The sequence below is a fragment of the Clarias gariepinus genome, chromosome 8 (genome assembly GCF_024256425.1).
Source record: "Clarias gariepinus isolate MV-2021 ecotype Netherlands chromosome 8, CGAR_prim_01v2, whole genome shotgun sequence".
NCBI classification, from domain to species: domain Eukaryota; kingdom Metazoa; phylum Chordata; class Actinopteri; order Siluriformes; family Clariidae; genus Clarias; species Clarias gariepinus.
In genome coordinates, this window is record NC_071107.1 from 37,734,975 (window position 1) to 37,750,000 (window position 15,026).

General features: G+C 40.0%; 1 protein-coding gene across 2 annotated transcripts in view; it reads right to left on the bottom strand.

Moving 5' to 3' along the window:
- Positions 1–9,162: 9,162 nt before the first annotated feature.
- si:dkey-157l19.2 (uncharacterized protein KIAA1522 homolog) overlaps positions 9,163–15,026 on the bottom strand; it is a 28,410-nt gene continuing 22,546 nt past the window's right edge. Inside the window, exons 3-8 of one of the 2 annotated variants that reach the window (XM_053502027.1) lie at positions 14,470–14,607; positions 14,215–14,258; positions 13,959–14,100; positions 13,702–13,812; positions 10,314–13,611; positions 9,163–10,112 (exon numbers count right to left, since the gene is read on the bottom strand). In XM_053502027.1, the coding sequence (XP_053358002.1) occupies positions 10,334–13,611; positions 13,702–13,812; positions 13,959–14,100; positions 14,215–14,258; positions 14,470–14,607 (3,713 nt within the window). In that variant the 3' untranslated portion in view covers positions 9,163–10,112; positions 10,314–10,333. Of the gene's footprint in view, positions 10,116–10,313; positions 13,612–13,701; positions 13,813–13,958; positions 14,101–14,214; positions 14,259–14,469; positions 14,608–15,026 lie in introns of both variants that reach the window. The other variant, XM_053502028.1, reaches the window with a different exon arrangement.

Consider the following 15,026-nt stretch of genomic DNA (forward strand, 5'->3'; position numbering starts at 1 on the left):
CAACATGAAGAAAAATGTGCTAAATGTATTATTAGTTTAATGTAACCCTGATAGCAAGGTGACATTGATTCAATGTTGAAATTTCATCAGAATCATCACTTTGGTTGAGGTTGATTATTCAATTCTAAATGATGTTGAATCAATGTTAATAATTCATTGCTTTTCTGTGTTGAAAACACAAACATTTAATCAATGTTGATTTTTGGTTTTGTAACCCATCCTCATTCAACAATGTAAGGCAAATTAAATTAACAAGTGCATTTCTATAAAATGTCTATGCATGTGTTTATGTGTTTAAAACAGGTTCAAAAATTGACTGCAAGAAAAAAAAAGATATATATACTTGTTATTGAGGAAAAAATAATAATTTGACGGTTAGTTTTGTGTATTTATCTTGCTGTCCTGTTTACTCACTTGAGAGCTTAATTCCTGTTTGCCGTTCAAAAGTACTTAAATTTTGGCTCGCATTTAACATCAGAGGGTGTCGGAGGGTGTTTTTACACTGTCGCCACGTCAGTATAATACACTCTACAGGCATGAGAATTTAATATGTTGTAGTCTGGAAGTTCCTGCCACTCACGGTGAACGAATTTTGGCGATCGGACCTACGGTATTCTGTTGGGAAGCATTTGTTTAAGAGCTTAATTCCTGTTTGCTGTTGTCTGTGTCTGACCCAGAGCAGTGTGCGTTCCCCCCCCTCACCCCCCCACCCCCCTCCGCCACTGACAGGAGTTACTATAGTAACAAGTCTTCACAGCTGTTTATTGATAAACAGTCTCTCTTTTTCTCACTTAAAGTTTAAAACTCAGCACTTTACTGTCTTTCGCGTTTATCATGATGCTAATAAGCCACACCCCTAGCAACCATTTAGAGCACCCTTCACAATTATCGACAAAAGAGAAAGGCTGCCTGACTATTGGTTGTGTAACTGAAGATTGCACTGAGCAATATTGTGACACAGCCTGGAGATGGCCTGCACTTTCCAGAATTCTCCTGAGGTGAGTAACATTGGTTAATATTTTTACTTGCTACATGTGAAAACAATTTTTTTTGTATTGTAATTAATTGTAATGTGCAGAACTCTGTAGACTACCCTTCCCATATATCAACAAAAGACAAAAAAATACAGCTGCATAACTATTGCTTGTGTACCTCAAGTTTTTGTGCTTCTGATTACCTCAGCAATATTGTGCCACTGCCCGGAGACGGCCTGCACTCGGACTTCTGATTGGCTGAGCAATAGTGTGACCCCGCCCAGAAGTCTGCACTTTCCAGAATTCTCCTGAGGTGAGTGGCAGTAGTGTATATTTTTAACTGCTACGTGAGGTGAGTAGCATATTAGTTACTATTTTTAACTGTTACCTGAAGTAAGTAGCATTAGTGTATATTTTTAACTGTTACCTGAGGTGAGTAGCATTGGTTTGTATTTTTAGCTGCTGCCTGAGATGAATAGAATTTTTTTACTATTTTTAACTGCTACCTGAGGTGAGTAGCATTGGTTCATATTTTGAGCTACTGCCTGAGGTGAATAGAATTTGTTACTATTTTTAGCTGCTCCTACACCGTTTCGTGTGGCTCGATCGGGACTGCTATGGAATAAATTTTGGTAGGGATTCGTTGCCCGGTTTTCCCAAAATTCCCAAAAAACGAATTTTGCAAAATTCATCTGTATTTCTTCTTATTATTATTATTATTAATATTAAGTGTAAATACTTATTATTCTTCGACAAAAAGTTTGGACCGTTCCAGCTTTGAGACAACTCCCACGTATGTTATACCGCTATGAATTTTGGTAGGGATTCGGAGGAATTTATATGGGTGTTGTTTAAAAAAATGATTTAATTTACCAGACATGGTATAATTGGTATAAAAAAGACTGATATAATTGTGAGATAGCCTAGTTCTTAAACCTCAAGGGAAAAATGTGTTTTATTTAAAATGTCTTCAGTGTTTACTATTTACAGTGCTATTTGAAATGGAAATGGCAGCTGGCATCAAAAGCAAAACAGTATATATTTTAGCTTTAGATTTTGTTTTTGGCTGTCATATTGGTCAAAAAAAAAAAAAACTAAGCAACTTCTTTTTTAAATTTACTTCTTTTATTATTATATATTTATTCCTTTTTGATGTTGGTTTTCCCAAAGATATATTGTGTTCAGGTGATGAATATGTTTTCATTTGAATGATTTTCTTTTTTTTTTCCTCCTACAGTGTCCTGGAGCTCCAAAATGGAATTCACCTTTAAACACATGGTTTTGATGGACAGAACAAACAAGGAAAACAGAAACTGAGAAGGTCAGAGACAGTGGGATTTTAAAGAAAAAATATTATTTGATGGTAAGTTTTGTGTATTTTTCTTGCTGTCTAGTTTACTAACATGCTTAGCTCATCATCACTGTTAATCGTAGTTTTACATTGCAATATCAATCATTACTGTTAATGTTGTGGTAGTATTTATTAGTTTGCTGTTTACTTACTGTAGGTTTATTAATGCTAAATTATGTTTTAGAGATTTATAAAGGTACTTTTAGTGCGAAACTATTAATAGGCCTTAGTAATTAATTTAGCATAATGAGAGAACAAATCGATTGGTAGCTAGCTATGGCTAAGTTATTTTTTATGGGTTGCTTTGTGAATATTTTAGTTTTGAAGTAAGTTGTAAAAACCGTGTCAGATTTTAGTGGTCATGGCTTCAAGTGTCATGGGTATATTATTAATATAGTAATTCTAAGACTTATTCAATTTTCTTTGAATGATACAAGATTGGTGTAATCGTGAAATAGCTTAGTTTTATTCTATATATATATATATAATTTTTTTTTGATGTTGGTTTTCCCAAAGATACATTGTGTTCAGGTGATAAATATGTTTTTATTTGGATGAGTTTCCTTTTTTTCTCTTACAGTGTCCTGGAGCTCCAAAACGGATTTCGCCTGCAAACACAAGGTTTTGACGGACAAAACAAACAAGGAGAACAGGAACTGAGAGGATTGGCATAAGGTCAGAGACAGAGGGGTTTTAGATAAAAACCGTGTCAGATTTTAGTGGTCATGGCTTTAAGTGTAATGGGTATATTATTAATGTTGAACGCAATCATTAGCAAAGCCACCAACTTTATGTTCCCTTTACTGTATGTTAGACTGTAGAACCAGTGCGAAAATTTCACACCCATTCTGTTTTATAATGCACATAATTCATAATTGCTCATGTTTGCACTTATTTATTCTTTTATTTATGAAGTTAATTCAGATTTTACAAATTTATATGAGTGTTGTTTAAAAAAGTTTTTAAAAAGTATTTTGATCAGGTGATGAATATGTTTTTATTTGAATGAGTCTCCTTTTTTTCTCCTACAGTGTCCTGGAGCTCCAAAACGGACAGTTAGTGCACCACAGATCCGATGACTTTGAAAATCATGCAGTGTGAGTTTGGAGAGGAGAAGGTAAAAAGCAATACAAAACAAATAATGTACAGTTTATGTTGTCATTCCTTGCCTCTCAAACTAAATGCAATGTAATAATGGGCCACATTAACAGTGCAGCATGCATCTAACTCTGGGTAAAAAGCTTATAATAAAATCATCAAAATAAGTCTTCATGTTACGAATAAATACGCAAACAGTACGGTATCTGAGCATACGGATCGGAAATTCGTGGGTATGGTTTGTTAATCCATGGCCACGATTTGTTAAACTTTGTTAAAGGCAACGTGACCTCTTTAAGTATTCTGATGGACTCAAATTGATCCATGATCCCTGAAATGTGATAAATAGACCCAACACCACAGTACGAGAAGCTTCCCCATATCATGATGCTTGTGTCTCCATGCTTCACCGTCTTCACAGTGTACTGTGGCTTAAATTCAGTGTTTGGGGGCCTGACAAACTGTCTGCGGCCCCTAGACACAAAAAGGAGAATCTTGCTTTCATCAGTCCACAAAATATTGCCCCATTTTTCTTTAGGCCAGTCAGTGTGTTCTTTGGCGAACTGTAACCTCTTCAGCACGTGTCTTTCCCATTTTCAACAATGGGACTTCTTGCTGATAGCTTGGCTTCACATAGCCGTCTTCTAATACTAACAGTACTCACAGGTAACTTTACGTAGGTTTTCTTTGACCTGCTGGAACTAATCACTGGCTGAGTCTTTGCCAATTTTGTTATTTTTCCATTCGAATGGTACTTTTCCGTTTTCCTCCACATCTTTCTGGTTTTGATCTCCATTTTAAAGCATTTGATATCGTTTTAGCAGAGCAGTCTATCATTTACTGCACTTCTTTGTATGTTTTTTTCCATCTCTAATCAACTTTTAAATCAAAGTACGCTGTTGTTCTGAACAATGTCTGAAACGACTTGTTTTACTCTGATTTTCAGAGAGAAATGCACAGGACAACCCTTTTGCATTTATCCTTAAATAAGGGGAACTTGTTTGACGCCTGTTTTTCACCGAATAATTACCTCTCTAATTGAACTCCACACTGCTATTATTTTGAACACGCCCCATTTCAATTAAATTACACAGAATCAGGTGCATCCAATCATGACTGTTGGGTCTGTTGGTTTTCTATTAGTCCACCACGCCTACAAGTAAAATATTTACCATGAGGAAATATAATTTCTCCCCAAAACAATTATTGATCTGGTAACTGATGTTCGACTGCTATTATTTTAAACACAACTGTACACACACACGAATCCTCCCAGCGGAGACGTGATGAAAATGAAGGATTCAGTTTAATACGGGAGTTTTAGAAATGACTGACTAAAGAAGAGGTTTTGTTTTTCATTAGACTTTGTGGCTTCACCTACATGCTTGGGCAGAAAAGGGTCAAAAAGAGGTTTTTAAATGCCATAATAGTAATTTGATGATTTGTGTGTGTGTGTGTGTGTGAGAGAGAGAGAGAGAGAGAGAGAGAGAGAGAGACTTATTACTATTAGAGTGGAACCTCGGATTGTGAGTAACGCGGTTTGCGAGTGTTCTGCAAGACGAGCAAAGATTTTTAATAAATTTTGACTTGGAAAACAAACAAGTCTTGGTTTACGAGTACCGAGTATCATGTATCACACATGCGCTCCTTGTTTTGATGCTGACTGTCTCGTGATCACAGCTGAACCAACGTTTTTTCTCTATCTTGCGCTGCAGAATTGTGGGTAATCGTCTCCCCTGCTGGGTCTTAGTGCGCATCTTTTATTGGTATAATCAACATCTGTATGCACATGTACTGTTTACTATAACACTGTGACCACTTGTGTGTGTAAAACATATTTTATTTTGTGTTTGTATGCGTGTGTGTACAGCTCACGTGTAATGTTTATTATAACACAGGTGTGCGCGCATAGAAAGCAAAGAAAGTCTCATTAGAGGGTAAAGATCCATTTTCTCCCTCGATTCTGAATGAAACAGTGAGCCAGTGAAGAGATTTAGGAATGGGTGTAATATGGTCGTATTAACACCCTCTCATCAGGATCCTAGCAGCACTGTTCGGAATATACTGCAGCTTTTGAAGGATTTTTCCAGTAGTCCCAATGAGAAGAGCATTGCAAAGTCCAGCCTGGAGGAAACAAACGCATGGACTAACTGTTCTGCATCAGCAGTTTTGCAATACATTTAGGCATTTGGCAGACGCTCCTATCCAGAGCGACTTACATTTTTATCTCATTATACATCTGAGCAATTGAGGGTTAAGGGCCTTGCTCAAGGGCCCAACAGTGGCAACTTGGTGGTTGTGGGGTTTGAACCTGGGATCTTTCCGTAGTCCACCGTAGTCCAATACCTTAACCACTGAGCTACCCCTGACCCCTATATTCCTGAGGGGTCCTAATATTCCTGAGGTGAACATAAGATGTCTTACACAGATGTTTGATATGAGCCTCATACGTCTAAAGAGAGTCCATTTTAACCCCAAGGTTAATAACAGATGTTGACAATGGGATATCCTGACCAGAAAAGGTAATACTGGTGATGTTAGATGTCCTAACCTGGTGTGGGGTGCCTACTAAAATAGCTTCAGTCTTAGCTGTTCAGCTGCAGGAAATTTTGCTTTATCCATAACTTTATCTCCTCCAAACAGATGGTCAAAGGTAGAGCTGAATATCATCAGTATAGCAATGAGATAAATACCGTGCCGGCTGATGATACAGCCCAGGGCATATACAATATAAACAAAATGGGTTTTGTACAACTTTTTGTAAAAGTTTAGCTGTACACCAAGGTGACAGATATGAAGGTGAAAAGCTCTATAAAAGAGAGGGCTAGAGTGAGATCCTGTACTGTAGTTCCTTTGGATGAGCACATGCCTCAGTTCTTCCTCCAAATGCTTCATTGTCTTTTTTAAGTCATTCAGAGAAATCTCCAAAAAGCATTTATCCCATGTCCTACAGTGATGTAGTGGTTAGTGTCACAGTCTATAATGTGTGATGTCTCCTGTTCTAGCCCTTGTTTTACTTTATCTGTAGGTCAGGGGGCGTATTTTAATAGTTAAAAGCTCTATTTAGAGTCTAGAATTATAGCACAGGCTGAAGTTCAACCCAACAAACCACCAGGACAGCAGCAAGCACTCGTCCACTGAATCCACTACAGGATCTCACATGAGCACTGACTTTTAGAGCTATGTACCTTCAGATATGCAACCCTGAACTAAAATACATGTAGACTTAAACCAAAGACATCATTCACCAGAGTCCATGACACTCACCATGATCATCACACCATCAAATCTGGCTGCTCATTGGACTTTTGTTGTTAATAAATGACTCAAAGCAAGATAAGAGAGTTTAATGGATGAGGGCTGGCTGGAGTTTAAACCACAAACCCTTGGCCCATAGGTGTGCCCTTCCAAACAAGTTACAGGACCTGATACTGGTGCTTTATTTTAAAGAACTTTTCACTTTCTGTAACTGTGCCCTAAGTCTAGAGTAAAAGCAACAGTCCTGAATCAGGGATGTCACACATTAAAGACCAACAAACTATCCACTGTTCAACTGTAGGGATCATGGTTCAGCTCCTTTTATAACTTCTCTCTTTAATACCAAAGTAAGATAAGGAAAGTTTCCAGTTCTTTACCCAGAGGATTCATTCATCTACAGAAGCTACAGGATCTTGTTTTGCTGCATGGGTTTATAGAGCGTTTCACCTTCTTATACAAAATCTGGAAGCTAAAAGATAACAAGTAGATTTGAAACAGGGACACAATGTATTAAAGACTAACCACTGAGTAACACTTGTGGGACTTCAAAGCGAGATGATGAAGTGTTTGGTAGAAGAGTTGCTGGTTTGAAGATCACGACAAAGAGCTTGTGGGGTTGTCTCGGCCTCCAAAATCTTTCAGAACCCGAATTGGTCGAGTGACTGTGGGATGTGCTGGATGTAACTCTGTATAACAGGTGGTTATATGTTTGTGCTAATCGTGTTACTATGTGATAATGTTACAGATGAGGTGAGGTGGGACCCAGGAATTTAATCTATGTACAATGGCCCCTAGAGCATGTGTAACGCAGATAACTAGAAGGTAAGTGTTGTTCTGCAAAACCCACCCTCCCCAAATCTAACAGGATGGGTGAGATGCCCCCACTCCTTAGAAAAAGTGAATCAGTTTTTATACATTAACTAATCAACAGTATTTATTTTAGTTAATATTATTAACTTATCGATGCAATGAATTAATTGTAACTCTTTCTTTTCTTTCTACACAGGGGAAGTGAAATGATTTTTAAGCTCAATGTTTTCAGAATGACATTAAACAAAAATAACAATAAAGATACTTTAATATCAAATACGAGTTTTTCAGTTGAATACCCAACAACAAAGTAAAAGTGTTTTTTCTTTTAACACACAGAAAAAGACCCACAAAATTTCATTCAAATTATTTAGTAAATTAAATGCCGCCTTAAAATAAAGGAAAATACTGTGTCCATAAACGTGTCAAAATGTTCATAAATTCACAAAATAGGGTATATGAATCTCTTCGGAGAAAAAGCCACAGTTCTCTGTTCCACAAACGACAATTTTTAAGTTCAGTTCTTGAACTCCTTGAAAAGAAAAGAATTTATTAACGCTTACCGGCGTTCAATAGAAAATGACAGAAAGGACTCTATCACCACTCTTGACTTATGGATGGAGCGCTAATGGATGTCCAGATAGACAGGGCATTGTCTCATCTCACGATCACTAAACAATTGTCCCTGTGATCCCAAAGGCCACAGCTTGATCCAACAAGTCCACAATCCCTCGCAATTTTGTAGATCAGCACCTCAAATATCAAAACCTTGCTTGTTTATTAAATTAAAAGTTATTTTAAAATTTTGCTCGCAGACCAAGTTACTCGCAATCCAAAGTTCCACTGTACCTGCATTCAAGAGAGAAGGGACTTAAGGGACTTAGGCAGTGGTTCTGTTGGGTGTTGTGGGTTGTGGGGCGGGGCCTCTGGCTCGATCAGACTGACATCCACTGTGCAATTTCACCAGCAGATTATCAGCTCCACAGCACTCTCATGTGGACATGAACATAAACAACATCCAGTGTTTCTGCTCTATAACACCTGATTCCACTCAGCAACTCATTAATACACTTTCTGATAAAAACATGCAGGTGTGTATCAGTGTGTATGATCCCAAAGTCTGTGTATAAATATTTGCTCCATTTGTTTCAGTGGTCAGAGCTGCTCAGATGCATGTCACTTAATGGGCGGGGCATGGGCTCACACAGGTAAAGTACAAATGTGTCTCTAATATTAACAAGTCATTAGAACAGAGACTACAGAAAGAAGGGACACTTTGGGAGGTGGAGTTTAGGGACCTGATTAAAGAAACCTAGAGAAAGAGAGAGTCAGAGGTCACAACCTGTTTGGGTTTTTATTGATCATAAAAGTGACTCTGATGGATACAAAGCACTGACACTGGAGACTCCTTCCACAGAAACACTACTTTAGAGAACATCACTGTATCAACAATTACACAAGGTTTTTACACTCTTTATGTAGTGTGTGTGTGGTATGTGTACCTGTGAGTGAGCTGTTCCTATAGAAACAATATCAGAGCAAGGAAATTAATATCGACCTGCACTTCTGTCAGAGCTGGAATAGAGAATTCATCGACACCGTCTGACCAATCAGAGCGCAGGATTTAGCATCGCTGTGGTGTAAACGTTGATATAAACAGACAGACAGACCCATGCTTCAGACACTCTTTAATGTTTTACGTTTGCAAGAAACGCCTGGTTATCATACAGTGTGTGTGTGCAAGTCAGTAGTGATTATAAGGTGCTTTTATGAAACGGAAAAAAAGAGAAAAATTAACATACTGCTCTTTAAATCAAAGCAATTTCAGGCTAAATAATATGGCTGTTATTAACTACAACATTTTAAACATGCTATACTGCTTTGTGTAAATATATCTATAACATTTATTAAATCATCACAACAAGGAAAATAAGGCAAAAGAAAGAGAGTTAAAGGAGACTGGAGCAGATATAGGGCTAGTGAGCATCGCATCGCTAAACAATAAGTTAGACAAAATGGTTTTAACAGTACAGCAGAAATTAAGGAAATTATAGAAATCCTAATTTAGTGATTCCCAAAATACAGGACAGCAGTGCACAAAGAAACATCATATATTAAAATCAAACATAATTAAGGAAGGTCCAGTCAATAGACCCTGTTTCAATTTGTTCTGGGCAGAAAGTCAGAACTGTACACCGCAAATTATTTACATCATCATAAATTCTCTTATGTCAGAAAGACCAACACCATATGTGGAAAAACAAAGCTTTTCTATTGTTTTACATATACAGAATTCTCACAAGTCCATACTGTACTTTCTCGCTGTAGATGTTCCTCACCCCTTTACTGGGGGCTTTTCTTTTCAACCTCCACATTTTTCTCTTCAATTTTCTTCCCCCATTAATTCCATCCACATTCGCTATCTTTATTCTTCCTCTCCCTCGTTCTTCACTTACTTTCTGTCCTTCCTTCACTTCAACATACAGTGACCTTTGTCTCTTAGAGAGCCATGTAGATTAATAGCTCCCCCTTGTGGACGTGTCTGATCATGTCACCGGGGATTAAATAGAGTGTATGAGTTTCCAGAGTAACAGCGTCCCGGTCGTTGAACTGTCCGTCACCTGCTGGACAACAAAGATATTCAGCACATGTTCAATAAAACTAAATGACTCGTACAATTTGTACAATTGGCGTTTCTCATTTCTGAAATTTAATCATGAATATCTGTTATTAGCGCTCCTAAACTGAAAACAACAGCGTTCTTGTATCTCTTGTAGACATCTGGATTTATTGTGCAATAAAATAAAATCCTAAGTTCTTACCTATATTTCTCTGACTGTGTTCACTGACCAGCAGTTTGCACATGCTCAGTATCCACATTACTCTCTGAGGAATTCTGGGTAATGTTATCACTCTTAGCGCTGGGCTTCTTGGCGACTGGAGGAGGCACTTTGGCTTTTATAATCCCGGGATCAGCAGCAGCTTTGGGTGTGTGAGAAACAGAATTCAACTCATTCACCAGTGTCTTCATTAGCGATGATTTGGCCTCTGGAGAAGAAGGAGATGTTTCTATCACCACCTTCTTTGTGCTTTTGGAGAAGATGAAGTTTGCCATGGATGATGGTGAGGCGGGCCCCGTGGACACCGGAGGGGAATGCAGCAAACTCAGGCGCTTTGCTTGGCTGTCTGTAGATGACATGGCAGCGGTTTTCAGACGAATGGCCTCCTGGAGGCTTATGGAAGATGAAGGAATGGTAGCTGGAGGCACTTTTTGAGTGAAACTAAATTTAGGAGATGTAGGTATTAAAGTATGGGGTGGTTGTGGACTTTGTTTGTCTTCTGTTTTACCGGAGTCCTTTTGGATTTCTTTTACGTCACTAACAACAGGCTGATCTTTTGGTTCAGCAGGGGTTGATAAAGTTGATAGCTGAGATGTTGCGTTTTGGATTTCCTGCACTGTGATCATTGGTTCAGGTTCTTCTTTGTTGGATACTTGGGGTCCTGACTCTGCAGACATAGACTCTTCAATTGGTTCAGCACAAGCTTGTTGAGTTTTTTGGTCTGTGATGCTGACTTGGCTGTTGAGTTCAAGTTTTACATCCAGCAAAACCTCCTCAGCCCTTTCAAAGAGTACCTCTGGTTCAACTTCAGGTTGGGTGTCTGAGGATGGAGTAGTGCCAGAGTTCTCCAGTACAGTGGTAGCAGGCAGAATCTCTTCCTTTTGATCTGAATCCAGTTGTGAGGGAAGATCAGGTGTAAGCAAAATCAGGGATCTTCTAATTGGTTTTTGGGGTGCCTCTTGTTTTGTCTGACCTTTTGGTTTTGGAAGTCCACTAGGGGTTTCAACTTGGCTCACATTGGACCTGATTGACCTGAGACGTACAGTCTGTAATAAGGACGGTGTGACCATTGGGGTAGGACTTTCCTGTGTAGATGTAACAGCGTGGGAGGTCGGCGGGGGCGACTCTTTCTCCTGTTGGAGAGCTGTGATGGTTTTGACTTCTTTTTTGAGATCTGTGGGTAACGGTGGTGGTGTAGGAATATTAGATGGTGAAGAAGTGATTTGAGCTTGTTTTGAGTATACATCTGGTGGGGTTTGCTTTGGAGGAGTAGGAGCCTTAAGAAAAGCAGGCATCAGTGGTGGAGGAGGAGGAGTTCTTGATGTTGGAGATGGTGGCATTGCTGGTGGAGGAGGTGGAATTCCTGGTGGAGGAGGCAGGATCATGGGTGGTGCAGGTGGAATCATTTGAGGTGGAGGTGGTATTTTCTGGGCTTGAGAAGATGCAGTTTCCTCTGATGGTGAAGAGGCCACATAAAGTAGCGGTGGGGGCACGTGAAATAAATACCTAAGAGAAGGTGGCATATCAACAGATTGAAAGTCTGTTTCATCCTGTCCATCTTGTGAATGTGGAGGCTGTACATTTGTAGGAGGTGGAGGTGGTGGAAATAAAGGGTGTGGAGGGGGACATATGAGCTCATCAAATGGTCCTTGTAGCTGGGCAGGTGCATCTTCTTTCTGATGTTTAACTGGGTCAGTTGGGGGCAGGGGAGGTATATGTTCAGGAGGTGGTGAAGGAGATGGGGTCAGATGGACATGGGTAAGTCCAGGTAATAGCATAGTGTTGCCACCAGGAGGCTGAACATCAATGGAAGTCTTTGTAAGAGTTGTCCTATATAGAATGTCTGACACTATGGCTTGTTGAGTTTGCATTTTAGGCGCTACTATATTTTCCTTCATTACATCTGTTGCTTGACTTGTTGCTAATGTTTTCCCTTTTAACACCTGGGTTGGCACTTCAATCTTCAAACCTTTCTTTTGGGCCCAGTGCTCAAAGTTGACAGGTCCAGGTCCACACAGTAGTTCGAAGGTTCGCTGATTGTGTGTCCACGTCTCGGGAGGAGGTGGTGGTGGAGCTAGAACTTTTGGAGGATCTGGAACATCGAGGAGCGCCATAAGTGTCATCACAGTTGGTGAAGCAACCACACCATTAGCAGTCAGACTCTTGATAGACGGAAGGAAATGCTTGAGATGATTCTGGTGATTCCCTCCGTTAGTGTGTGAATAGGACATGTTGCCTGTGTATGCCTGGAGGCCTTTCTTTAACTGTAGCTCTGCTAACACTGCTCTCTGGCTGGTGCTGCCGCCATTTTGACTTATATAGTAGGGTGATTCAAATTTTTGGGACGTGTTCTCCATCATTTTTTTTTCAGCAGTTGTTCTTGCATATGTGCGGGAATGTAGCGAGTATGAACGACTTGGTGGAGGTGGTGGTTTCTTGCTCTTTTTCATCACTGATAGACTGCGATTAAAACCATCTGTGGATCCTGTTTTTGTCCAGGTTTTCTCTTTTTGATTGTTGCTATTTAACTGAACAAACTTAAAAGTGGGATTTTGGGGACCAAGATTATCTCCAGCTGTGTCCTCTGTCTGACTTGTCCTGCTGGCCACCCGAGGAGTGCTGCTACTAGAAATGGTGGAAGAATCTGAGACCAGTGTCTCGGATGATCCTGACTGACTCCACCCAGAGCACTCCGAGAGGGTGGCAGTCCGATGGGTGGAAGCCCGAGAAGATATCCGTGAGGACATCTGTGATGGAGCTCGTGAGGAGACACGCGATGATGCCCGCGATGAGGCTCTTGATGGAGCTGGGCTGGCTGATGCCAGGCTGCTCTTGCTCACCATGCGCACACTACTGCGACTTCTATTGCGGCTGAGTTCAACCACGTCCACAGACGGAGGCAGTATGGCGTTTGGGATAATCTTGGACTTGTATGTGGCCTCAGGGGAAACGTACATCACTGGACTGGATGGAGAGTTGTTCGATGTGGTCATCCAGGGAAAGGTTAGTGAATTTGGATTTTGTGGATCAAACGACTGGGCTAACGGGTGCCCGAGTGAAGACAGGTCACCCTGCTGTCCCTCCTGTGGAGGAAGCTGTGGTTTATCCTCTGCTGCAGCCGAAAGACTGTTCATGTTCAGAAGGTGCATTATGGCACCATCTGGAACAGAGGCGACTGATATGCTGTCTAGAGTAGGAATGACGGTGGAAATGCTTACACCTCCATTGGAAAGCTGAGCATTAGTGAACTGGGATGCTGTCCATGCGGCTCGGTCAAGCCCTTGAGTTAGGAAATAAATAAACGTGTGTATTAGTAATATGAAAATACACTATTGATTTTTATGCCTAAGGTTTTAATAAGAAAGCATACCCAGTTCCTTCTGCACATGTCTTGGTATTCCTGTGGCCAAACCCACCCTTTTCCCCTTCTGTTTGTTCCTCCCATGTTTCCTGTCCTCTTTTAGTGGCCTGAAGGTGGAGGCTGCACACAGGGGACACAAGTGGAAGATAAACACTTTAGAACCAAGGGCTAAAGTTAAACTTTCACACTGGGTTAAGGACACACTACGTTCCCCGTCACAGTACTTAACTTGGTGTAAGAAAATAACAACGAAATAAAAACCGTACCTTGGCGTGTCAGTCCAGAACGTGTAGACTGATAGGAAGTGACAGAGCGTGTGGAGATCGTATCAGCAGCAGTACTCTCAGACTCGGACATCCCCAGCTCACTGAAGCTCACATCGTCGTCTGTACGAGCCGTCACTGTTGACTGCGAGGAAAAGGATTTGGTCCACATGATTAAACCATTAAACTAATTAAAGGATATACTTTCATGCACACATCTGTCTTTGCCTAATTGTTTTAAGCTCAGTAATGTACTTACAATGACGCTCTGGTTGTCCTGATAGTCCACGCCATTTTTGTTTTCTGGAGAATCCAAAAATAATGCTGTTAGTGCAATCTAAAAGAAACCGCCTGACTGTAATGCAGTGCAGATCTGCACATGAGCTGATTTTACGCTGTTGAATTTGCTGTTCTACATTATTCTTTGTTTTATACGTCCACAGTTAACGTCCACTAAAACTTTCAGATTGTCCCATATTGTTGTATTGATTGTATTGGTTTTATCAGAACGTACCATCTTGCTGCAGGAGTTTCAGACCTTCCTGAGCCTCTGTGTGCAGATCCTCTACATACTTTGGTCGATTTCCCTCAACAAACACATTCTCTTGGAAGTGCTGTAGAGGACATGATGTCCCACCTTCAACTTTAGGGACTATACAGAGAGAAAGAGAGAAAAAGAAAGTCTTGTAAGGTTTTCTTGAGGATGAAGGTTGGGAAAATTAAGCTGAAAAGCACATATGGAGGTTCTACATATGATTTCCTTTAAATGTCATTAGCACAATTTCTGTATTCTGTAATACAATAAGTCTGTATGAATACAGTGGTACCGCAGCATCAGTAGAAAGCAAGCGAAGCAACTTTTCCCCCCTTTTTTTGGTGAGATTTCTTTGCATTTTGTGTAAGATTTAGTAAAGACATAGCACTATGGGTCCCCCAAGAACGTTATCAAAAACGGTAGCAAGAAGAAAAGAGAGCAGCTTTCAGTTTATTTGTTTTTAAGCCAATGCCAAGAGGAATCATGAATTAAGGTTAAGTGTGGTTCAATCTCTATTTATTTAATATTTTACTTAA